The 27,656-nt window shown below is 37.5% G+C and overlaps 1 protein-coding gene across 1 annotated transcript in view; it reads right to left on the bottom strand.

The window, feature by feature from the left end:
- Positions 1 to 27,656, bottom strand: part of LOC107726889 (ras GTPase-activating protein nGAP) — a 94,807-nt gene that overhangs the window by 24,684 nt on the left and 42,467 nt on the right. The window contains exons 4-6 of the mRNA XM_016536595.1: positions 18,294 to 18,421; positions 17,094 to 17,220; positions 2,471 to 2,580 (exon numbers count right to left, since the gene is read on the bottom strand). Coding sequence (XP_016392081.1) covers positions 2,471 to 2,580; positions 17,094 to 17,220; positions 18,294 to 18,421 — 365 coding nt within the window. The remainder of the gene's footprint in view (positions 1 to 2,470; positions 2,581 to 17,093; positions 17,221 to 18,293; positions 18,422 to 27,656) is intronic.

The raw sequence follows: 27,656 nt of genomic DNA, 5'->3' as shown, positions 1-27,656 counted from the left end.
TACCCCTACCCCTCCAAGCAAAAGAGAATTGAGACACCCCTACCCCTTCACATGAACGTGCGAAACAGAGGGGTAGGGGATAGGGGAAGGGCTAAGGGGTAGATTTGAGATTGGGCCTAACTAACATTGACAAATGGAACCATATTGTAAAGTGTTACCAATAAATGTTATAATTAGTAGGAATAATAATCATAATATTTTTTGTTCCAACTCTGTAATCTGACTGAATAAGTCTATGGGAGAAAAATCTAAATGAATGAATGAATGAATGAGGAATTAATTAATAATAAATTTAAATGCTATATTAATAAATATATGCTATATTGGTTATCAGGCGATATTAGAGATTTTGAACATAATATATAATTTATTATATAATAACAAAATAATTACCAGCTTATCGCATTTACCAGAATTTTCCCTATCAGTCAGAATCTGTGACCAGCCTCACTGCTGTCTAACCTGCTTTTTAGTGAATTTATTATTCTGAAGAAAAGAGGATGGAGGAAGAGAAAACCAGGAAGAAAAAAAAAATCTGTAGTAAACCAGAGGGTTAGCTGAGTGGTTATACATTAAATTCATATAGGACAATGACTGTATAAAAAAATAGGACAGGGGAAGTGAGATTTATCTTGTTCAGATAAGTGCCAGACTGTAAGTAGGAGACCTTTTGGCTAGTAAAAGGATAGAAATTATGTGATAAATTAGTCATTCCTCATCAGAAGAAAGATGAGAGAAAGCTTTGTGTTTTAAAAGTGAAATAAAGAGAGGGAGTCAGTCCTCACTAACAGTTTCCTCCCCTCTGGGAATCATGTGATGACTGCTGATGTATCGGCTATACTACAGTCTGACAGGTTTCAATGCAGTCTTCACATAATTCATATATCAATTATAGGCTGCCTCAACAGAGCCCATTAATCCGAATGCACCCGTCAATCAATGCTTCCATATTCTTAACAGAAAATGACTTGAGCTGTAATGAGACTTCATATTAACAAAGACACATCCAACATCCAAGTCTTTTATCCGTGTGTGCACCAAATCAGTTTATTTGTCTAGGAATTTTGTCACAGAGAGACAAATATGCACGATTAATCACTTATAAAATGACACACAGAAAAGCTGGAGATATAAATATCTGCCTTGTCCCACTTTCTGCCTGGTTAAAAATATCATCAAACAATGTCTAATACATCTCAGAGGCACAGACTGTTTCCAGGATGTGCCTTTGTTACTATATTGCTATCGTAGGGAGCGTTTGCTCATTGTTCATGCAATGCAGCATTGAAAACATTGCACAAAAAAAAACTCAAAATGAATGTGCAAACTTGCAAAGTGTGAGTACACAGTGTATATACATATATTATTGTGCTGAACCTCTGTCCGCACACACAGAAACTGGCCTGGAATAAGGAAGACCATTAGTAACTGGAGATAAACGGAGGAGGACGACGCTTCACTAATCAGGGGCTCAAGAGGGTAATTAAAGTGGGGCATGTATCCCAAGCAGGAATTCTGCTCTATTTCTACATCAGTGCAGTGTGACATGTAACCAGTCTCGTGTAAAAGATGATGATTGATAGTGGGGACTAACTAATGGCAGCGACACTAATATGAAAAAATACAAAAATGAAAGTAATTTACCGTTTCAAACCTATATGACTTACTTTCTTCTGTGGAACATAAAAGAAAATGTCTCAGTGTTGTTTGTCCATAAAATAAAAGAGTTATTTTGTACCCCACTGACTTTCACTGAATGGACAGAAACAGCTGAAACGTTCTTCAAAATATCTTTTGTCTTCCATAGAATGGCGTATGGGTGAGTAAAAAAATGGCAATTTTAGTTTTTGGGTGAAATGTCCCTTTAAAGCGATTCTTTTCAATGAATGCTAATGTTGAAAACAGGTTCAAGCAAGATTTTAGGTTATATTTGTTTGTCCAAACTGTTGTCATTCATCATACAAAAACTTTGCAAGCCATATGGGTTTGGAACAACACTAGGGTGAGTAAATGATGGCAATTTTCATTTTTGGGTGAACCATCCTTTTACATTTCTGACAGCAGTTCAGCTGTTTCCAAAATAGTGTTTTTCCAGTCACTTTTTCCAGAATTTAACGATGCAGTATAACAAAACTTTACATCGTTTTTAATAAAACACTGAATTGTGAATGAAACTTTACAGCCGAACAAGTTGAGACAAAAATCAAATGCTCTTATTTAAATGAACTGAAAAATAACAACAATAACACATTTAAAAAAATATGACTGGACAATTTACACTGGTCGGCAGGCAAAACAGCAAAGTACACTCTAATAGCCCACAAAAAGACATTTTGGGACCTAAACATGAAATAATGGCTGTAGGGCAAAAAGTGCTGGCATTGCAAACTGTGAGAAGTAACTGAGGCCAGTGAGATGTGATGATGAGTTGGTATAATGCTGAGATGAGTGCTTTGCTAAATGGACTCACAGGCACTTTGAAGGGTGAGGAGTTGGGGCCATCCATGGGAATGTTCTTCTCCGAGCTGCCCAGCCCCGATATGCTCCTCCGCCTAGGAGAGCGCTCCGCAGACGCTTCCGCTGTGAGAGAAGAGAGGAAAGCAGGGATTAGATAAGAGGAAGCCTTCAGAGAGACTGGGAGGATGTCTTTAAATGTTTTAATAGGCACACTAATGATCAGAGAACTACAGATATTTAAAACATTGAGTTGGAAAGCTGTAATACAGCGGTTGTCGACTGTGGAAAACTTCCAGGAAGGAGTTTGAAGTCACTGATGAATTACTCATACTGCAGACACAGGAATCTTTCTACCTGGAATCAACATTTGTGCCAAACATTATTAGTACTACTGTGGCTGTACTAATTTAGAAATGATGGCTGACACAATCAATTATATAAGCCAATCAGAATGCAACAGTGCAGTGGTGTATGTTCAACTGCATGGCTATTATGTGGTTTTATGCCTGCATTAGTTGCAAATTTCATTCTGAATTGTTATAAAGTTTCTATTTATATATTAAAGTTAATAATATATTTGCAAGTTTGGGGCCAGTAAGATTAAAAAAAAAAAATGTAATAACATAAATAAAAATAATAATAACAAAAATAATAATAATAAAAAAAATAATGCATTAAATTGATCAAAAGTGATGGTAAAGACATTGTTACGGATGTAACAAAATATTTCATTTTCAAATAAATGCAGTTTCAAATATACTTTCTATTCATAAAAGATGAATACAAAAAAATTATCAATGTTTACACAAAAATATTAAGCAGCACTGTTTTGAACATTGATATCAATAAAAAGGAACGTTTCTTGAGTACCAAATCAACATATTAGAATGATTTCTGAAAGATCATGTGACACTGAAGACTGGAGAAATGGCTGCTGAAAATTCAGTTTTGCCATCACAGGAATAAATTACTTTTTAAAATACATTAAAATATGAAACTGATATGAAATATGAAATTTGAATAATATTTCAAAATATTACAGTTTTTACCGTTTTTTTAATCAATTAAATGTAGCCTTAGTGAACTTAAGAGAGTTTTTTTTAAAACCATTACAAAATCTTACAGACCCCAAACTTTTCTAATAAAAAATATATATAAAAATAAAATTGAGGATGCACAAGAAATTTATTTTATGAGCATCCCTAATTATGATGTTTGTAGGTGCATCTTCCTTTGCCTCCCACATTTTTTTTAAAACTGTCCCCATACTCATGATTGATCCTCTTGACCAATCTTAAATGTAGTCTGGGGTCTAATAAAGTCACCTGCCCTCTGTAAATCTATCTCTCCTATAATGATGCCCAGCAGGTCACTAACAGAGCTCAGGTCTGGCTAAAGTGCCAGTCAGACAGGTTTAAAAGAATGAATTAACCCAAAGCTTTCAGTAAGTCCTCTTAATAAAGCACTCATCCATCCACTCGTGAACGCTCACTCTACCTGCCACCACCAGACTTTCAGATGGGTGCCCTGTGGCTCTCATATACAGCCACTCTCAGAAGCTAAGTGGAATATTACTCATTTTGCTTTCATAGCCAAGTTTATTTTTAATTTCCTCAGACCGATTTATTCTGCATTTGCAGGGAGCCCCGCAGTCGATGTGTGTCAAGGATGGAGCAGGACGTAACCTACATCCGCACAGCCTCCCAGAGATCCACTCCTTGGGCCGTCCTCCTCACTGAAGTGTAGATCACCCCATAATGAGTTAATTCACCCTGAGAAATAAAAACCCAGTCCATCACTGAGCACGAACTGCCGCAGAACTCCCGCCTCACAGCATCTGCACTGAATCAAGAAACACTGTTGAAATTGACCCAGAGGTCTTTGGCCAAGACGCTGCTTCTTGTTTCAGCTTGCAGGCCACAGTGGATCCATACAATAGAGATTGTGCCTGGTCCGCTGGAGAGCTGCCCACCGCTGCTCAAGATCAAACCCTCGGCTCACAATGAAAAGCTTAAGACATAGTTCACCCAAAAATTCCAAACCTGTACGACTGACTTGCTTCTGTACAATACAAAAGAAGATATTTTAAAGAACTGTTTTTTTGTCAATGAAACACAATGGGGTCCAAAACAACATCACACCCCTTTTAACTTTTATTCTACAGAGAATTTATTTTTTCAATATATCTGTTTCACAAATACAAGAAAGTTGTTCAAGTTTGGAACAACATGAGGGTGAGTAAATGCTGCAAGAATTTTTATTTTTAGGTAAACTATTGATTTAATATCTCATACACACACACACACAACAAACCTCTCATCAAATAAACGGGACGTCGTAATGTCTCTTAAACTACGCATCAGTCATGCTCGCATTTGGCCAATCTCCAGAGGACCATTGATTAATGGCTAAATTTAGCCGTTCAACCTGTTTTGCAGCTCAGGAGTGGCCCAGTCAAGTTCTGTTCAGACCATCCGTCTACGTAAGATTTCAAGATGCGTAAAATACATCAGTTTTCTAAAATACACTCTTAAAAAATAAGGTTCTTTATTGGCATTGATGGTTCCATGAAGAACCTATAACATCCATGGAACTTTTCCATTGCACAAAATGTTACTTAGAAAAAAGCTTCTTCAGATTATTAAAATATTCTTCACATTAAGAAACAAATGGTTCTTTTAAAAATTGTTCACAGAAATTTCTTTTGGGAATAAAAATGGTTCTTCTGCTGCATCGCTACCAAACCCCCTTTTGTAACCTTTATTTTTAAGAGTGCATATGCGATTACATTTGTATGAAAATGCATGAGATCAGAACTCTGCTTTACAAGAACAGCAACTTTACGTTTTCTTGTTGTATCATCGAGCTCCTCGGATCAAACTCTTACATACATCACTCACACTCTCTGTGAAGTTGCTACCTGTGCGAGGGCTCTGCAGTGCTGAACTTGACGAATCGCAGTGATCCCTATGACTAAGCAAAGCAGTACTTATATTACAATCTTGATGCTAGCAACACAGAGATCGTGGGGTCAGTTCCCAGGGAATGCATGTTGTGATAAAACATAAAGCTTGAACGCACTTTACATCACTTTGGATAAAAGCTAAATGCATAAATGTGAGTAAACGAAAACCAAGAGCAGCAAAACACCCCCTCACTTCGCTTCTGAAAATGCACGGACAACTTATCAAACAGGAAATGACTTGTAACAGCATATTCAACTCAACTTCAATCATTATAGATTTTTTAATGACCCTCCAAGTCTGAGAGCAAGACGATAACTTCATCTATTAAGTTAATCTAATAAAATGTAGCTGAGAAAAAGGAAGAGAGATACCTCTATCACAGCTGTTGCCCATCACCTGCTGAATAAATGGAGCTGGTCACCATTGGATTGGCTGAAGAGTGACCATCACCCTCGTCCAATGAGCTTGAGCGCTTTCCCTTTAATTGTCCATCACTCTGAGAGAGATTCCGTCGCAATGATAAACTGCAGCCTCTTCATTGTCTTGCCGTGGCTCGCTGCCACATCGTACCGTCTTCCTCTCTCTCTGTACCAGCACTCCAGAACTCTCCCTCAAAAACTGAAACGTCCTCTGCTAAACCTCTCTCTCCCGTCTCAGTCCATCCTCTTCTCTCAATCCTAGTCCTCACTTTATCAGCCTCTTCCCTTTCTCTTTTTTGGCACACCAGCGGAAGAGATTTTACCGCATTTACTCAATCAATCGCTGTAACCTCACTCCTCTGTTCCTCTCAGCAGAACTGCAAGCACTTCCCATCTCTCTCTCTCTCTTTCTCTCTTCGTTCGCTCATTCCCCCCCCTCCTCAGCGCATCTGGCTCCGTCTGCCTGCTGCAGCCTTGCAAATTAGGAAAAACGAAGAGGCGCTCTTTGCCTCGAGACTTTTGTTTTCGTACTTCATGTGGGACACGGCTCTGGAGGCTGTGAATGCGTGTCATTTGTGTGAGTAACGTGTGTTATGGAGGTCGATAAACAATGGAGAAGTAAACGAATAGAGAGGAAACACAAGCGTGTATCAGATTACACTAGCTGCTGTAAGGTCAAAGCATGTTAGAGCTATTAGCTGGACGTGACCTACTGAAATATGACAGAACTGAAGGAGTATGGTGCACGACTTCATGTGCTATATTTAGCATGTCCTTCAAAATCCTTATTGAATCTAATAAAGCAATATCAGATGCTATCAGGAGACTGGGATCAGAAAATGACCCAAGCCAGACTCAAACTTAGACTGCCCACATTAGTCAACTCAAGGTGCTGGAGTGTGTATACTAACTCCTAGGCCACAGCTACAACGTAAAGTAATTGAGTTAATTTATGTTCCCCAAAGGAATTGCAAAAAAAAAATAAAATAAATAAAAATAATTAAATTTTTTAAAATAATAATAAAAAAAATTATATAAATAAATAAATAGGAAGCAAGCACTGATATCTTGTAAAATGTACAAATTAGTGTTTTAAATGCGTCATACTGCAATAAATGTCATGGTGAATAAATGACCTTGTAATGTTCTCTTCGTTGTCACCTGTTGGGACTGCAGATGGTAAATAATAAATCAATAATAAAACAGTAAGATTTTTAATGCCTTTGATTTAACTTATTTTAAAAAATTCTTACTGACCTTTTTGAGCACAAGTGTAAACAAACAAATCAATCAATATATTAAAATAGTCTTAAACATTTAATAAAAATGTTCTGTTAACACTGTCAGTTTGACAGACTTAAAAAATACATTTTGTATTAATTCACTTTTTTTTTTGACTTGGGCCTGTAAGCAACCACCCATAACACCCTACTAAAATGTTGTTAAAAAAAAAAAAAAAGGTAAAAAATGTAATAAATAATAAATAAATAAATAAAATACAATTATTAAAAAATTCCCCTATTGATAAATTTTAGAACAAAAAATTGCACTGTTTACCAATGCAAATACAGACTACCTCAGAACACAAGGCTGTATGAATCTTTGTACACTGAGTTAGTTAAAAAAAAAAACCACACGAGACACAGGCAGTGTGGACAAACCAGCTATTCTCAGTGACTACACTTTCATTTAGTTCCCTTAAATCACAGCTATTACATCACACCTAGAATTATTCCTGTCTCTCTCTCCCTCTGCAGCTCTCAGCCCATCCATCTCCTCACTATATGCAGCCCAAGGTCAGACTGTCCCTGACTGTCCTCTGTCCCCTGGCATCAGAGTCGACAGGGCTCCCTGTCAGACCCTCCCTGAGGCCAGCCCAGTGTAGCTTCTCTCCTTTTCTCCTACCCTCCAGGCTGTGATTGCCCCTGAAAATCCACTTACTGCATTGATTTGGCCCAGCCCTTCCTCGGATCAATACGGCACTGGAGATAACAGAGGGGTTAAAATCAACACAGCAAGACCTGAAACAGGGACCCAGGCTGTAATTAGAATTGATGCGGGTGCTCTGGTGTTGGTGGATAGGAGGGTGGGGGGTGGGCGAAAAAGGGTGGTCCCTAGATAGCGCAACACCGCTGCTTTTATTGCCTTCTGAGATGAGCAATCAATCTGTGGTAAAATGCCATTCAGAAGGTGTAAATAAATCAATACGGATTTGCCTTAAAAAAGTACAAAATATTTTGCCACAATGCTTTATCTAGAGCCAAACTGCCTGCAACATTAAGCATAACTGCACTTACATTACCCATCATTCTCTGCATGGATGAGAAGACTGTTATTAAATGTATTGATTGATATATGGATGCATTGTAGGGGAGACACAATTCACTGTGAAACTAGATTTTTTAAAATGTTTGTGTGGTGCTTGCCTGTGCAAAACTCTAAGCTAAGGGTGGCTGGGTCCCTCCTTCACTGTAAGTCTATGAGATTTTTGTATTATTGCCCATCAACTGTTTTATCGTCCATCAACCACTGAAAATCATAAGGGCGCAACTTTACTTTCCAACGTTCACAGGTCTCAAATCAAAAAGTATAGAATTTTAAATATGAATTTTAATTTAATGTAATTATTTTCATAAAATAAAGTTACAAAATTACATGTATAATTATATAATATATTTAAATGTATATTATATAATACATATATAGAGTATAATATATTATGTATAACTGTGTATTGCATATCAATGGTTCTCAATTCCAGTCCTTGCGACCCCCTGCTCTGCAAATTTTGTATGTTTCTCTTTTCGCTTCAGACATTTATTCTATTCCGACCACAAGTGCCATGCGAAGTGGACTTCACAGGATATTCCACCATGATTCCAGTTCGAAGGGAGCGTATGTGTTCCATTCAAAGGGCATTAAAGTGGGCGAGACGAGAATTTAAATTGTATTTATTTACAGAGGTATATTACGTCACATTTCCCACTTCTCTAAGTTTCGTCTGTGTGTGAAGACGCTGCAGGCAGTGGAGTAGCGCAAATCCATGAATGAATGTTCCGAAGTGATGTAGTAGTACTTAGGGAGTAGAGAGCAATGAACACTGTGTATGGACCCTGTCAATTGGAACACAGTTCATTCATGGAGCTCTCTACTAACAAGCTGGTGATTTAAATCCGGTGTGTTAAACAAGAGAGACATGCAAAATATGCAGAGCGGGGGTTGCTACAGGACTGGAATTGAGAACCACTGTTCTATATAATAGCATTATATCAATTTGAAGAAAATTTGCAATAATAACTAGAAATTATACAGGAAACTACAAGAGAGTGATACATTTACAATCAATTCCTAAATTCTTACCAATGTTACAAGTCTTTCTTGCAATTACAACAAAACCTTATTTATCCAATGTAAAGTTGAAAAGGTGACAAGCAGACTTAGCAACCAACTGATACAGAAAAACAAATGTTTAGGATTAAGACATAAAAATGCATGTAAAGGATCAAAATACAAAAGATATAATAAGGTGATTAATCGAAATTAAACTGAAATTGTGAAATTATGTCAAGGTGTTGTGTATGAGCCTTTCCAAGCTTTACTCATTATCCCAGCATGACCACTAGAACAAGACCTTACAGAAACAGACAACTTTATCAACACTACATGCCTGAACAGTATGGAATACATGAAAAGCCTACTTGTCAGGCCTCTCCACACCATCACAGTAAAGATGATGATACCTGATATGAAATGTGCAGGCTGGGTATTAATTATTCATATTTAGTGGAACGGCAGGGGAAACAGTGAAGCTGAGCAAAGCTCCACACTTCCACCACATGCAACTGCAGCATTTCTCTGCATCATAATGCTCAGAGACGGTAAGCTATGGGAAAATCCTGCATGAAAGCCACTGCAAAACACAGTGGGGTTTTAGTCAGTTAGTGGAAATGCACACTGTGACCGGACAGGATTTACTCAGAAACACTTATTCATGGGCCTGTTAGCCCAATGTTTTTTTCTTTTCAGTCAGATACCCAAGAGAATCTTATGAGGGGTTATATTTCTTTTATTGCTGGGTTTACCATACTTCTAACTTCTATTAGTGGTGCTAAACCACAATAACAGATTGATGGCGCTACAGAACACTTCCAGAAGTGTTTGCTGACTAAGACAGCAATTTCTCTCTTGCCCTATCTTGCCATTTTGGTTCAGGTTGGTGCACCTTCTTAAATACCACTGCTCTTGAGAATGTGTTATATAATGAAACAAGAGCAAACAGACGCACAATAGTGTGTCTATTCTCTTCCTTTCCTGATGACAAGACTTCTGTCACTATTTACTTTTCCATCTATCCGTTTTTGTGTGATTCCAAATGTCTGGAATGTAGTGATGTCACAACACTAAGCTGTGAAACTGAAGAAACTTTTCCACTCTTACACTGAGCAGACAGGTGTGGCGCACTACGTTAAGATCCTTGCAACTCATGGATCTTGCATTGTTTTAGTTTTATGATGCCTCAGAACCTAAAGGTCAAACAGGTTTGGTAAAAAATGCCGGAAACCCACAGACAGGTATTTCAGGTTTAACATCAGGTATCAAAAGTGTGCTGAGGTTCATACGAGGGGGTCATACAATGTACACACTTCCTGTCCACTTACACCTACATGCACAATAGAGTAATAGTATGTGATGACTGTCATGTTTAGATGATGCCATTCAAGGTATCCAGAGTCACATAGCAAGTTTCAGGCCTCAGTGACAGTGTAAAAATCCTGTCAAATGGGGGCAGGGCAATGAGCAACAAAGACTGAATGACTCCAAGCAGGAGTTTACATCCAAATAATCTTTACCATGACAAATCATTTCAATATGCTTTAGGACTCTCAAATCCCAAGGGAGTTTGAGTGATATTTATAATTGAAAACTCATGGCAATGGCACTCATGCTTTTTCTTTTTGGCATGCAAAACTGCTGGAAGGTCTCTTCACAAAAAGTAAGAAATTGAACTGAAGACTGTTAATGAAGGATAGGGGTGCAGCCAAGCGGAAGAATCGATGCTTTCTTCTACTTAATGTTAAAAGCACGATGACAATGAGCCATTGCTAATCTAAATTAGGAAAATGTCAAATTTTAAAAACAGAGCCCTGAAAAAAAGAGGAATGGGAATTCTTCCGAATCCGGTTCCATGAACGATTTTTTAATACTTAAAACTTTATTAATTTATCTTTATAAAACACTTTAAGTACATCATAAGCAGTAACAATTCTTGGTTTAAAACACGACGATATAAATAATTACACGCGTTTCAGTATGCCAGTAAGATTCATTTAAGTAACCTCTCCGAATGATTAAATTAGTGAATCATATTTTGATTCATTAAAATGAACAGACTCAAAAGAGTCATTTGCACGGGAATCGGACTACTTCGATTGGGCTGTGCTTTAGGAGTCGGTTCTTTATAGTAGTGAATCACAGAGTCGTTGGGTGGGAAATCGGACTACACTAGTCGCGCTGTATGTTTCAAACACAGAATTGAGAGTATTTTAAAACTGCGTTTCGTCTGAAACGGCGGGAAACAAGTTTAGGAAACGTTCAGGTCATGAAATTAAAAATAACCGTTCATCGATTCCGAATCGTAAACAGAACCGTAAAGCAGTTTCAACTTCATACAACTGTTGAATGCACACTACGTTACATCATATGTCTGCATTAGTATTTGAAATAACACCACTATAACAGTACCACTTAGAAGTAGACCAAAGTCTCAATTACGTAACGTAATATCAATTCAAACTCCCACAACTTACTGCCGTGTGGCTCCACAACCGTTGAAAATGAAGCGATGCGAAAAACATACCTATAAATTCCATTATTGATACCGAACCCGCAATCAGTTATAGTCGCATCCCTCCGCGACAACAAAACGAAATAATCCCATAGAGCAGATGATTTGAGCCGAGCCAGTGTTTCAGTGAGTGAAGCCTCTCACACCCCCTTCACGCAGTCGATACAGGAATGCAGTAAAGCCTGAGCCCGATCCAGTCAGTCTCAGTCAAACCCACTCCGCTTTTCTCTCTGTTAGTCTATTGAAAAGAGCACAATGGCTGTCCTCTCCGAGGATCCTTTAATCTACAGACGACTGCACACTGTCCATCCAAAGACATTACCAGGAAATGCATTTATCAAATTAATAAAGCACGTTGACAAGCTAAATCCCTGGTTTTGAAGGTATTTCACACAAGATGAAAGTTAAGTAATTTACTGGCAATTATATTGTTCCACCGAGGAAAAAGCCAAATAGGCTTTGTATATAAGGGTGACCAGAAAAGAAAAGAAAAGAAGAAAAAAAAACTATTACTTTAATGCAAAGGTGCCAATGAGTCAATATAGCACTGATCCTGATAATATACAGAACAGAAATATAAAAATATGGCAGCACTATTATATTTCACTCATTGTGTAACACTGAAGTAAGACATTTCACCTGTTACATCCATGAGAAAGAACAGGAAACCCTCACTGCTGCAGAACAGTGGAATGGGGAATGGGGGAATGTGGAATGGGGGAAGTATGGCAACTGGATGTACAACTCAACTTATTTTTCTGAGCAAAAGCATTGTGTTGAATGCCATTTCTTACCGTAGTTTTATTTTAAATAACTTAATCAAAAGAATAGAATGTCATGAGAAAGCAGTGAAATACTGTAACATTTTCTGAATGATGCAATGCAGCAAAATAATTTTAAATAAACTTAGGATTTAAGCTTTGTTTCAGAGTAAATGAAATTTGGATGCAGTGTGAAAATGCTATAGTTTATTTAACTATCTTCTGGGACCCGCTGTTTAAATCAATGAAATAATGCTTATTTTTCCACTTAATATGGGTTGAAGCTACATAACATCAGCTCACACTGTGAAATGTATCATAGCAACAAGTCTGGCAAGGAAATATTTGCAATTTCAATCTCCCAGCATGCCAAAGTCACACAATATGGTCACTGCCAACTGACACCACTTCTGACTGTTTTAGATCAAATGTTGCAATATTCAGGTATTTGATCTGTAGTTTACCCCCCAATTCTTAAGATATTTAGTGGTAGGAATATTGCAACATTGCATAAAACGTGTAAAATACGAGACAGTCTGCAGAATCTAATTTTGCAGAAATGCATACTTAACAATCAACCATTTTTATGTTATGCACACAACTGAGCCGATTCAGTAAATCATAGCCAGATTAACTTTATAGAGTGCAAGATGGTTGCTCTGAGATGAACGGACTAAAGTTTCTGTCTTCTAGCTCACTGAAAAAGCTTATTGTAGAGGTCAAAGCAACTGCATGCCAGGCCTATAACTATATTAGGAGTTACTTTACAGGGGAGTCTCTGAGGTGCGGGAATATTACAGAATCCTGATACTTTATAGAACGACAGAGGGAAGCTCAGAGATGAACATATCAGAATTTCAGCCTTCTAACTTGCTAGGGAAGCTTCAAGACAGTTAAATCATAATGCATATTCCTGTATAGACAATAACATGGTGAAAGTTTGTAACCCTAAAAGCCCAGCACTGCAATTTTGCAGTTTTTCACTTCTCTAAAATTCACCCCAAAACAACAAATGCATAAGCGTCATGATTTTTGGAAATAGTGGCTTTCTAAAAACATATTTAAGGAGGAAAATCCAAAACGCAACATCAGATGATGGTCTCAAGTTGACAATCACAATTCAGTATGCAATTAAGTCAGAAAAAAAAGAACAATTGCAGCGCATTATGCAAATACTACAATGATTTTAATCTAAAATTCAAGATACAGAGAAACTGAAACTCAAAATACTTCATTACACTGCACCATTTAAATGACCAAAGCAAACAAGTAGAATTTTGTGCATTTATAATGCACCGAGAAAACTGTAGGAAAGAGCTGATAATAATACTCCTATAATGGCCATCCAGATAGATCTCATACATATAGCCTCGAACTTTGTTCCTTCTTCCAACGAGCAAAACAACAATATTCTGTTATCAACACACTAGTAGCAGTTTTTCTTGCCCTAAATACGGCAGGAAGTTCTTTTGATCTGCCTCGCCCACCACGTAAAATAAGGATTTCTCAGGACAGCATGCCCCATGACACTGCTCACTGAACTATTCTCATCCTTTTTATTTGTTCCAATAAAACTAAAATATGTTGCACAAAGACTTCAGGGGAAAAACACAGACTTGGGGACCAATATTAGTAGATTCTGTAAAGCTGAGTCATCTTCCTCGCCTCAACATGGATAATAGCAAAATCAATTGGACATATTCTTTAGTGCAACAATAGAATGAGATGCATTTCATCTACCAAAATAGATCTCCATTATTCTATTTTAGTCTCAATTAAATGCTTCATTACTACTAACAAAGAGGTTAAAGAGAACGTTTGGATGCCATTTTCAAATATTGCATTGCATAGGGATAGTTACCCTAAAAATGAAAATTGCCATCATTTACTCAAACTCATTTAGTTCCAAATGTGTATGACTTACGTTTTCTGTGAAACACAAAGGAAGATATTTTGAAAAAAAAAACTTTTTTTTGGTCCATACAATGAAAGCCAAAGGGGTTTAACGTTGTTTTGGACCCCTTTCATTGTACGGACAAAAACAGCTGAAACATTCTTAAAAATATCTTCTTTTGTGTTTAGCAGAAGAAAGCAGAGGTTTGGAATGACATGTGGGTAAGTAAATGATGACAGATTTTTTATTGTTGAGCTCACTATCCTTTTAAACCAGATTTTCTCCTTGTTACAATACTACAAATGTGGAAGCAACATCCACAATTCATACTTAGTTACAAGTACATAAATACGCTCTGTTTGCTATGTGAGAGGAGTCAGAACCTCATTGTCTTGACAACCGTGAGAAAGATGGAGCTGGAGCTTCAATAAGATATATCTCTCCTTATGGCAACAAAAGAAAAAATATATATGATTCACTGATCAGAACAACATAAACTGAAAACCACATATGATCTCACTACATGTTTGTAACTGTGAATCTAACAGCCTCTAGAGACTCTGAATGGCCATAGAAATCCAGGACTCTCCCTCACCACCCTGGCTGCGGAGTGTCTCATTGTCAAACAGAGCGAACATTAACATATAAATAACCCTCTTCTCTCGCTCTCTGAATCTGTGGCGGTGCAGCTTAGGAGGGTATGGAGAATGAATGACTCTCTTAGTCACAGAGATTTGTGCATTTCTCTGACTGCTGCCTTTAGCAACCGGCCCACTGGGTCAGTGTCCGCACCCCCGCACATACTGGTACTGAATGCGAGACCAGTCAGAGGGCAGCTTCAGTTATTGCCCCCCTAGGCCTGGGAGGGAATGAAACACTGTCCAAAGAAAAAGAGAGAGAGAGAGAGAAAACTAACACAGTAACAACAGTGAGTTTTGTTCTACAAAATTACATTCCTCCATACTCCTTCTCGCACAAGCTTGCCCGGCCCACAGAGGTTGCGGGACCAAACGTACCCAAACATACCAAAGTTACTCAAACATAATGAATCATTATGAGAAAAAGGTGCGGATATGGAGAGGTGAATCAGAATATTAACCTGCTTTCAGAACAACTTGAACTTTGAAAATTCTGGATAGGGAGCATCCATCTGAATCAGTTTGGATTTAAAGGGGTCATATGATGCTGCTAAAAAGAACATTATTTTGTGTATTTGGTGTAATGAAATGCGTTTATGCATTTTAAAGTTCAAAAAACACATTAACTTTACAGATCTTCTTTATGCACCAAGAGCTTGTAACATTCCAAAGAGAAAGGAAAAATTGAAATCGCATCATATGACCCCTTTAAGGGATAGTTTACCCAAAAATGAACATTTTGGCATTGTTTACTTATCTTCTTGCCATTGAAAACTTGTTTTGACTTTTTTTCTGTTGAACACAAATAAGACATTTTGAAGAATGTCTTGTTTTTTTTTTTAATTTCATATAATGAAAGTCAGTTGGGTCCAATTTTGTTTTGGACCCCACTGACTTTCATTATATGAACAAAAGCAGACGAAACATTCTTCAGAATATCTTATTTAGCGTTTCACAGAAGTCAGTCAGTCTAACAAGTTTGTAACAATGTGAGAGTGAGTAAATTCTGACAAAAGAAAGACAAAACAGTCTCATATTGAAATAATGAGGGCAGTGTATGCAAATAATAAGTATGCATCTGATACTGTTGTACAACTGATCTTTGTTTTGTGAAATATTCTGCAGTTTTTAGCATGCATATTTTCGCCGCCAATCTGGTGTTTCTCTAAGCCCAGTCTGCAGTGTTGCGGTTAAATCCCCTGCTTTGTTATCCTGATCCTCCGTGCTTGTGGCAGTGGATTCAGGAGTTATGGCTCTGATGTTACAAATGCACCTACAGACGTGATTTTGTTCACGATTCACCTCATGCTCTGCCTGCTAGCACACAAATCTGTATGCTATAAGCTGCAGTGTGAGCGTGCCTGCTTAACAACATCTTAAAGCTACAGTAAATGCTAAAAGAGTGCCATTTGATCCCACGGTATAATCTTCATCTTCGAAACCCTATAGACAGAGCAAAAAGCTTCTGCTAAAAGGTCCTACTACTGTCTGAATCAGCATTTCCACAACTTTTGAACAATGACATTTCCAACTGTTTGTGTTTACTGGAAAAAGAGGATCAAAATCATTTTAAAGAGACTGCAAAAGAGAAGTTTCTAGTGGATAAAAAATTAGTCTGAGGTTGAGCACAACTAGAAATAAATATAAAAATATGGCTAACAGCTTAAGCCGACAAATACTTTGATTTTATGCCTGATACATGGCTGATATTAAAAATTTACATTATTTTTGCATCAAAACTATCAAAATGAAACCTTTATTTTAAATGCTTCAGTACATTTTGGCATAACAATATTAATTAAAAAACATGAAAGAATCTTTATTTTCTATAAATTACTTTTAACTATTTAACAAATTATTAATGTTATTAAATGTTATTAGTGTTAAATGAAAAATAAACTTTGATTGTTATGTAATCTAAAATGTAGAAATAGATAGAAATGAGAACGACAAACAAAAGAAGAAATAAACATCACTAATATTATCTGATAACCCTATCAAAATTCTCTATTATATTCAAGTTTCCTCTCGAATATTCCTGTGGTTATTTTGCCTGACAGAGAGCATAAATAATAGTTTTGCTATCATAACAGAAGCACCACATAAATCTTACCTAACATTGAGGTTCCCTCTGGTGGATACTCTGGGAACGGTCCTTCAGAGGGCACACTGACTGTCCTTCTCAGGCTGCGACCCTTTGATGAGGATGCTGTGGGGCTTTCATGGACTTCAGATGGCATCTGGGAACAAGTCAGAGGTCAGAGGTCAGTGGGTGGAGGTCACAGGGGTACACATTGCTATAAATTAACTAACCATTTAAATGTATCTGAAAGCAATCTGTCAATCAGAAACTAATTCAATACATTAATAGAATTGATTATTCCCTTTCATAACCTCAAGATGAAATTGGTTGGCCTGCACAACGAGAGTAATGAACTCATTAAAAAAAGAGAACAAATCATTGAAATGTGCAAAATGAGGCTCTTTAACTATCAAGACCTATTCGGATGGGAATAGTTTTCCTAAAAAGGAACATTTCAACCAAAAATGAGAATTCTGTCATTATTTACTCACACAGGTTGTTCCAAACCTGCATGAATTTATTTCTTCTGCTAAACACAAAATGTAACCAAACAGTTTCTGGTTCCCTTTGACTTCCGTAGTCCCCCCGCTCCGTACTATGGAAGTCAATGGGGACCATCAACTGATTTTACAAACATTCTTCAAAATATTTTCTATGTTCCACAGAAGAAAGAAACTCATACAAGTTTGGAACAAATTGAGGGTGAGTAAATGACGACAGAATTTTCATTTTTGAGTTGTTCGGCCAATCACAACGCACTGGATAGCTGGCCAATCAGAGCACACCTCACTTTTCAGACCGATGAGCTTTGTAAAAATCGACGCGTTTCAGAAAAGCGGGGCACAAAGGAGCAACAATAATGTACAGTATGTGGAAAATAATGTGTTTTTTGAACCTTAAACCGCATAAATACATTTCATTACACCAAATACACCAAATAATGTTCTTTTTTAGCAACGTCATATGACCCCTTTAAGGAGGTCAGGTAAATTTGCTTCTGGATTTTATAACAGACTTCATAATTGTAACTCAAATGTCTGGAAAACTAATCCCATCCAAATAGTGCTCATTACATCAGCAAACGACATATTTAACCCTCACAAGGGGAAATGTACAACAAAGCACAAACATCATCTGCGTGTCTTCATTTAACTGTCCTTCGCACCTCATTCTGAGAGAGAGGAAGAGAGAAGAATGAGGGGATAAAGCATAGGGAAGGAGCGCACTTACCTCTTCCTCCTTGTTGAGCAGGATGAGCTGGCTATCGGTCAGGATGCAGTACTTCCTCTCCCAAATGCAGGGCTCCGTGAACGGCGACTGGCCACAGGAGAAGCGGTGGCTGGGTGGACCCTTCACATCTGTGCACAGGGGACAGAAAAAACACCTCAGAATGGGTTGCCACAGAAAAGGACCACCACAAAAACTGGCTCTCTTCATGTCAGCAATGATTCTCGTCAGACTAAAACTTCACGACTGAGAAATGCTTTTAATGGAACTCCCAAAATATGCAACTATATTCCACATCTCACATCTTGCAGAAATAGACAAGGGTCCTCAGAGAGGCACAGACTCTCTTCTCTTCTTTATTTAATCACCAGTTCACCTCACAAAAATAGACTCTGGACAATGATGCTGCTCATAAGAAAATGAGTCACACTGGACTCATTAAACGCTGCTGTGAGCAAATTCTGCATCACTAGCAGCATCAAATGGATTTATAAAAATACACAACTGTCCTTGTTGTGTTAGGACAAACAGCTAGTGCTGTCTCAAATGTATCTCGTTGGCAGAAAGCTGCCTTCAACATTTCTGATTGGATAATACACAAATGCTGCAGAAGTAGCATTTGTGTACATATAAAAACACTACACTTCTGGTGATTGGTGATGTCATCTGAAAGGAAAGTCGTTTCAGAGGCGGAGCAATTTTTTACATTGTGATTAAAAGATTACAAAGACTGTCTCCCCCCCCAAATAACATGCCAAGTCATGCACAATAAGACCAAGAAAGTACATTAATGTAAACTTTGACTTCACCTTTGAAGAGCTGTAATTGAACTGTATGGTGTTCTGCACACTGCTGCCTATAGAGGGCAGTGTTGTACTAGTTTATTGTGTTGCTCATGGTCTCAAGCAATCTACCTCTTTTACAGGATTCAATCTCAGTTGTGGGGGAAACAAACAAACCCTGTAAGGGGAAACATCTGCTTTTTGAAAGCAAGAACTGAGTGATTAGATGCATTCTGGGTCACCTTCAGAGCGACACTGAGTACATTTTGGGAACGGTCACATCACATACCAACGAGTACAAGCACTTGTCAGAGAACATTGCTGGCAAAAAGCCTGGTGGTCTATTAACTGATCATTTAGGCCTTCGCTAAGCTTCATCAATCAGTTCTGGCTGACAGTTTTGCTGTACGGTTGACCAGAACGAGACACAGAAAGAACATGTCAAGACTCAAGGTCAGAGGTCAGCCCGCCCTGCTGTCACTCTGGATCAGCCGACTGGGCCAATAGTGGCCGCACTTCAGTTTTTCCCAGGCCACATGACTAAATGAACACCACACAGACGCAGAAGAAAGTGACGCAATGTGTCTCAAGAGGACGGGTGTGACTGCTGCATCCCCGCTCAGTTTATTGAATACAGTCATCTTGCCCATGACTATTTTCCACATAAGCTATCAGCCTAAAGCAATGCTATGACGAAAATGCACAAGGGAGAAAGAAAAAACATTAGCTCTTTGAACAACGTGAGATCAGGAGACAGAACAGACAGAGAACTGATAGATTCAAAGAGTGAACTGACCAAAACAGAGACCTAGAAAAAATACGGAAGTTGGTGCGAATAGAGCTTGGTGAAATGGATAAAAGAAATAGTAATTATTTTCATTGCTTTGATGATATTTGAAATAAATCTACGTATTATAATTTTTTTTTAAAATCAGAGTAACCATTTCAGTCGTATAGAGCTTGTATAGAGTTGTTATAGTAGATCTAAAATGTTTACTGTAAAAAATAAAATATATATATTTATTTTTACTTTATATGCACCAACAGCCTTTTTTTTTTTACTTACACTATGATTCAAAATTTGATGCAACAGTTTGAGCAAAAGTGTCAGTAAAGACAGTTATTAAAAAAGACTTCTATTTAAGATAAATGCTGAAATTTCAATTCTACTCTATATCCTGAAAAGGTGTATCATGGTTTCCACAATAATATGAAATAATTTTCAACTTTGATAAGAAATGTTTGAGCACCAAATCAGCATATTAGAATGATTTCTGAAGGATCATGTGACACTGAAGACTGGCGTAATGGCTGTTGATAATTCAGCTTTGCCATCACAGAAATAAATTATATTTTGAAATGTATTAAAATAGAAAACAGTTTACATTATTAATAATATTATTTCACAATATTACTGGTTTTACTGTATTTTCAAATAAATACAGTTTTGGTAAGCATAAGAGTCTTCTTAAAAATAAAAAAAAACAACTCCAAACTCCTGAACACTAGTGCATTTTTACAATAGCATGTTAATATATGAAAATTGATTAAATAAATGTTTTTTTTTTTTTTTTTAAATGATGAATCAAATCAGACAGATAGAACAGATTTAGAAATGAATCAAACTTACCAACTCATTTGAATGTTATTTTTGCTATTAAATCTTAAATCAGAAATGCTATTAAGATTCAGTTGGCTCTCTATACACTTAAATGTTATGGAAAAAACAGCTTGGACAAACTGCTGCTAAACATCTTTGATTTGCCATGGAAAAAGTCAAATGAACATGAATGACATGAGGTTGATTAAATGATGACAGAAATATCATTTTTGGGTGAATTATCCCTTTAATGGCCCATGAGCCATTCACAGTGTTGCATAATGTTATATCACCAGAGAGTGATCATCATGAATATATTGTGATAATTGGTCAAATCTCCCAGCCCGAGGTGTGAACAAAAGAATTTGGGAGAGATCGAGCTCAACATTGACAACGACACAAACAGTTTTTCTATTTACTGCTCTGCAAACAAGCATACAACTGTGTAAACAGACATGCTTTAATGGGTGTTTGGATAAGTGCTGGAAGGCAAACGAGTGAGACTGGTGGCGCTCCACTCAAGGCGGCTGTGGAAAGATGGAGGTGAAATGTGTGGGAGTGGAGGGAGCCGGTCCAATCTAAAGCCTGTCTGTTTGAGACGACAGCTAGCGCTCAGCGGCACAGTGGCAGCATATAACATATGGACGGGTGAGATAAAGTGACTTCTCCAGAGATCTCATATCCCATTAAGAAACGCGTGAAGCTGTTGGGAAAGCAGTTGACAACTCCATCTGATGGAACACAATATCTTCCATAATTATCTGTGCATATTGAGACTCTCCAGGCACGAGAGATTCGAAAATAACCGTTCAATAACACCAATATTTGCATTACAAATGTGTAAATTGTGTGCCACTAGCATCTGAATTTCAAAAATAGTTGTCTATTTTAACCTCTGTGCATCAGTATTATTTAAACCTCATCAACCAGCATCGTCTACTGACTGTCAACGCAGCAGCAAAGGAGATTTATTTCAGGAATTTTAATTGCATCCCGTACAGATTCACTGCCTCTGCATTCGGGTGAGGATGAGAGCTTCACCTGCGCCTGTTCATACCAGCTATGTGCAAATCCCGGCTTCTCTCTTGGGAGAGTAAAAGGCCAGTGAACACTGAGGATCAGAGATCTCTCAAAACCAGCAGATGGAACAGCCTCTCAAAGGCCTTTATTCTCGCCACTGGAAAGAACTCAATAGTGTTCAGAGCTGAGAATTCTCATTTACATCTCACTGAACTAGTCTTGATTGCATATGGAAGGCTATACATTGCAGATGAATTTATTTGACTTAATTTGCACGAATGTTATGCAGAATTATAACAACTATTTAAAAGCTGTAGAAAACCTAGGTTAAACTAATTCTCTGGGTAAAATGCAACATACAGGGTTGCCACATGTTTTAAAGCAATGTATTTCTATTATAATTTTTTCAGTCATTCATGATAGCAAGTGTTTTTACAGTAATTTAATAGAAGTTGTTCCAATTGCATTTTGGGTACCGATTATTGGAATTAATAGATTTTAAAGAAATATATTTATTTAAAGATGCAAAAGAGACTTCAATTGCAGCTCAGTGAGGATTGAGCTTCCAGAGGCTCCATGTACAGTATAAACAAAATTAATTTCCATGACCTTTAACACTATATTACTTTTTGTATGAATTTTCAAGGCCTGGGAATTTATATTTTAAGAACATCCACTAATATTTGCAGGTTTGCAGTACATTCACCCTGAATGTAGGCTCCATTAACAGCATCTTGGGCACATTGCCAATTACTACAGAAAATCATTTGACAAAACAAATAAAAACAATTTAATCTTTAAAGGTGTCTAACCAGCAGTTTTCAACCAGGGGGCCGGGGACTTTTAAGGGGGCCTCAAGATTACATGAATTATTTGAAATAAGACATTAAGCATTAAACAAGCATTAAAATAAGTTAACCAACTAAAAATCAAGCAATTTCATATTTTAATTCACTCCCTCGCTTTTTTTTTTGATGAACCAGGGTTAAAGTTATAAAAAAAGGTCATGTAAATTAATTAAATTGTCCATGTACCTTTTAAAATAATATATACAGTATTTTATAATATATATATATTTTAGTTATGCCAAATCATTCTTTTAAATTATTTATGTGGATGAATCTGGATGGGCAAAGTAACAGTAACACAAACTAGAGAGTCCCTAGTCCACTGAGAAGGCAAAACATTTAACACTTCCTCAGGAACCTAATTAATGTGATCTTTTACTAAATATAGCAGCGGCATATAAAGCCCCCTCCCTGAGGTGTTCGGGCAAGGGAACATTTAGTTAAGTGCGAGTATGTCATCTGAAATCTAGCGTGAAAATCACATCTGTCCTGACAAAGTCCTTCAAAAAGTCCTGTTACATAACCTCTGCAAAACCTCATTTTAACAAGAATGTTATTTCTGCAGAGTTCAGCGTGTCCATCATCCTCAACCGAACTCATCTTTCACTCCAAATATCCTCTAGATCGAAGCGCAGCATCAGCAATAACAGAGTACACGCAAAGGATGTTACCCAACATGCTCTGTGAGGGGGGCGACAGCTCTGAAGTGAGAAAACGGATACTAATCAAACCCTGAAATGACAGAAGGGTCAGTTAAAATGTCAAGAGACAAACGGATGAATAAAACCCCCACAAAAAGGCAGCATATTTCTCTCTAAATAAATGTATTGCCATAGTTTTTCATAAGAAAGACATAAAAAAAATGTACCAGAGAGAACAAACACTCATTTCTCTGGAAGGGAAATGCAACCAGAGAACCGAAGGCTAGAAGATCAGGCAATCTCTGTGGGGAAACAGAAATGATAGACACAAATAATGATATTTTAAGGCTATTTATAAATATAAGTTGCTGTTGTTGTTATTATTATTTAAATACATATTTATTTGTATTATTATTATAGTTTTTATTTGTTTGTGTAGGGACAATATAAAATATAAACCTAGCTGAAAGGCAAAAATATGCGTTGTATAAGAACAACATAAAACATCTAATCTGCACCTCAGGACACTAGATGGCTTTAAAAAACCATGAACTATTAAAAACTAAGGAATATATATGTGTAATTAAACAATCAGTTTTAAAACATTATGTATAACATTTACTTTTTTTTTTTTTTTAATGTTACTGTTAATGTAAAACAAACATTGTTTAGCTAGTCAACCATTGTGACCCATCCCTATGAGTACAGTGAAAAAACAAAAAACAACACAAAAAATATTAACCGTGAACATCATACCCTGGCTTCTGCACTGATCATTTTGAAGATACACATTAAGCTGTGAGGGCAATTCTTTTAACAGCAGTGAGCCGTGGTGTGTAGAGAGACACCTGGGCTCCAGAAAGGGTGTAATAAGACTGTAACCGTGTGGGTGTCCTAGACACGGTCCTACGTGCTCCAATGTGTTTGTTTGTGAAACAATTACTGCAGGGTGGCTGCCAGCTGATTCCAAGAGCTGCCAGTTTGTGACCCCGTAATGGAGCTGGAGCCCACAAATAGCGCTTACCCAAGAGGTCAGCAAAGGTTCAGACAGACTAGCAGGAAGTGAGCGTGCATGTGTTAGATTAAAGCTCCATGTGTGATACAGGATGATGATGTGATATCATCATGTTTGTAAGACATCTGAAGTAATATTTAAGCAATAAAGCATGTGTCGACTCTCTATGCGAGTATGAAAAGATAAAACAGATGAGTCAAGTCAGTGTTGCGTCTGGCATGTGTGGTACACCACGGTTCACACACCATGATGTTTGCAAGAGTAACTTGGCACGCAGATATGTCACAAGCAGATCAAACATCTGTGAGGAGCATGTGCGTGACACTGACCGGGACAGGCCTAAAGTACATCTCTATGATCACAGACACCCAGACCGGCCTTGCATGTGTCTGATGAAGGGTAATCCTAACCCCTGCAGCCCTGCCTGGAATGCCCTCAGCTGAAGGAGAGGTCATACCACCTGTCCGGGATGAGGTTTCAGTCAGACGAGGGAATGCCTGGGACCGCTAATCACTGCCAAGACGGAGAAAACTCAACTGCCTCCTGCTTTTAAAGGACCACTTTGTTAAGAAACTAAACTCTCCACAACCAAACAAACACTCCTTGCAATTTCTTTCAGTTACTTTCTTTTAATTGTATAATACTAGAAACAGTTCTCCAAAAACACCATTTATTTACTCTGATGTTGCTGCAAAACCCATGACTTTCATTCTTCTGTGGAACATAAAAAGTACATTTCTGAAGAACTGTTCAATGCCATATGAATAAATGTAAATGGGAATGTATGCCATTAAGCTCCAAAATGCTGAAAAAGCACTATAAATCTAGCCCATATGTCTTGTCTGCTATATTCCAAGTCATCTGAAGTCAAACATTAGGTTAGTATGACATATAGACTAAACTTTAAGTCATTTTTTTATTTAAAATCTTGCTCTACGCTGTAGCTCTTTAATTAAATATGGGAAACTGAGATGGATTGAATAAGGTTTGACATCATTTTAGAGTAAACTATTCATTTAAATGTTGCAGTTTGTGTTTTTATGTATGATTGATAATAGATGTTATTTTAACACTAGGTATCAATTAAGCTAAATAGGTAGTGTCAGTTACATTACACACACACGCACAACTCATCATTTTAGGTCGCAAACATGGTTCATACTGTTGAGCGATTCACAAACACTTTACAAGCCACTTTGATTGTTTGAACACAAATGGGACAACATTACTTCTCTTATGTTTTCTCGTGACAAACCACACTATATAAAATGGTTCATAGCATTCTGCCGATATATGAGGAAAGCAGAAGTGAATAAAGCGGGGAAACAGGGAAGCATCAGTTGCTGCAGAACTAAAATACGGATGTTGATGGTCTAGCGCCTTTTTACACGGCACCATATTCTGCTCTAACTATATACTAAATAAAATAAAATAAAAACAGACTAATAAAAATTGAAGCACTGTTTATTTACACAAAACTGAATATGCACATTGCTGTTCAAAAGTTGTTTTTTTTCTATTGCATTTTTGATCAAACAAATGCAGCCTTGAGCATAAGAGGCTTCTTTCAAAAATATATAACAAAAAATATCTTACTGACCCCAAACTTTTAAACATTATAGTGTATCTTAAACTATGCAATGTAATATAAAAAAACTGTCAATAATTACACTAACTTAAGTCTCTCAAGCCTTAAGTACGCACACAGTTCTTGGTGACAAAAAAAAATAAATCAAGACGAAAATAATCACCCAAGTTTAGTAAATCAAAAACTACTCTCTGCGATTCACTGTGTGAGTTGTTAGGTTGATTCAAACTGAAAACTCTTAGTTTGAGACTGATTCATTAAAAACAACCACTTAGAGTCATTTGTTCACCAACTGATAGTTTTCGCGTGACGTCACACCCTTACAGGAGCGCCCACATGGAGGGCAAAACAAGGCTTTCCTCAACTGACCGCCAGTTATATTTAGGAGGATTGCATTTAGTAGTAATGTAGTAAGACAGTGATATTTAAAGGCCAAATGCGGTATACACCTTATTGATGATGCATACTTTGTACAGGCAAGCAGATGAACCCAGAATATAAATGCAATGCGCAAAGTTGAATATTAAATGTTTTCACATTGAACACCATTATAAAGAAGACGCTTAACCATTTAGCGCATTGCACTCATATTCCGGGCTCATTTGCTTGCCTGCATAAAGCACGCATCATCAATAAGGTGTGTACTAATTTCATCTTTTAATATCACTGTTTTAAAGGCACTTTAAGTGTTTTCACATTAAACGTTTTAGAATGTACCGCTGTTTTTAGTGACATTGCGACAGGTGCTTTATATGGATTGCTAATGGCCAAAACTTGCATTTTGTTCACGTATCTTTGTTTTATTCTTTTGAGAGATCATCTAAATACTTTTGGATTGGAACAGATAGAAAATTGACAGTCTTGTGCTGCAGTTCTATGGATGCTTTGCCCGCCAGGTCTTCGAACCAGTCACGTGACTGAAAACTATCAATTGCCCTATACACTGGTCCCGGTATGTTTGATGGTTGTGTGAAACCAGCGAGAACACCACAATAGAAAGTGTCTTTTTACTGCCTTTCACTCAGCATTCATTTTTTTCTATCACATTCAAGACATATATTGCAAGCTCAGAAAAAAATATTTCTTATTCTAATGCCGCTCAATAGAAAATCTATTGTCCTTGTTTTGTTTAATGGAACTGGTTCTGTATAAGAGGGCTATTGATTCCCAACCCTACATTCAATGCACTTTAAAAGAATCAGATTACATCACTATTAAGCAGATGCTCAAACATCCAGTCTATTGCACAGTTTAGAATCATGAATTTGCTGATTATACAGGGATCTTTCACCCAAATGAGTCTTTTCGTTACGTTGGACTTTTTTATTAGTTTCATATATGTCCTAATGCCAAATTCCCACAGTGCCTGCCAGGTGTGCGCACACACCCTGACACAAACACACCGCAAAGGAGAACAGAAGATGCTTTGTGTCACTCAACCACGGAGGCTGTGGAGCGTCACCCTCCTGCCCTCTCATGGGCCAACCTACACAGTGCCCAACCACCTGGTCTCCACAACAACCCTTAAACATAAACAGCCGCTCCAATAACAATGGCTGAGCACAGAGGGAGGGGCATGGCCACAGCAGGTTGACAATTCGTGTGGAAGAACATTAGAGTCAGCACAGGGAAAGTGAGAGAGAGAAAAGAGCGAGGAGGTGTGGTGCAGAAACGGCCCGTGTACCCATGACGGCTCCTCTCGTGTTATATAAATAGCCCATATGAAACCGTGAGAGAGTAAATGTTTTACCACTGTTACCACAGACTAATGACAGCAATGAAAACGAAAAAAATGTTGAGTTTCTGACTAGCACTTCTCCTCAGCCTATACATTATACAGCAGTGAGTGGTATGACAAAAATCTTGTGTACA

The sequence above is a fragment of the Sinocyclocheilus rhinocerous genome, unplaced genomic scaffold (genome assembly GCF_001515625.1).
Source record: "Sinocyclocheilus rhinocerous isolate Xijiao unplaced genomic scaffold, SAMN03320098_v1.1 scaffold606, whole genome shotgun sequence".
Taxonomy (NCBI): Eukaryota; Metazoa; Chordata; class Actinopteri; order Cypriniformes; family Cyprinidae; genus Sinocyclocheilus; species Sinocyclocheilus rhinocerous.
The sequence above is the reverse complement of the archived record's forward strand: the minus strand, read 5'-3'. Positions and strand labels throughout refer to the sequence as shown.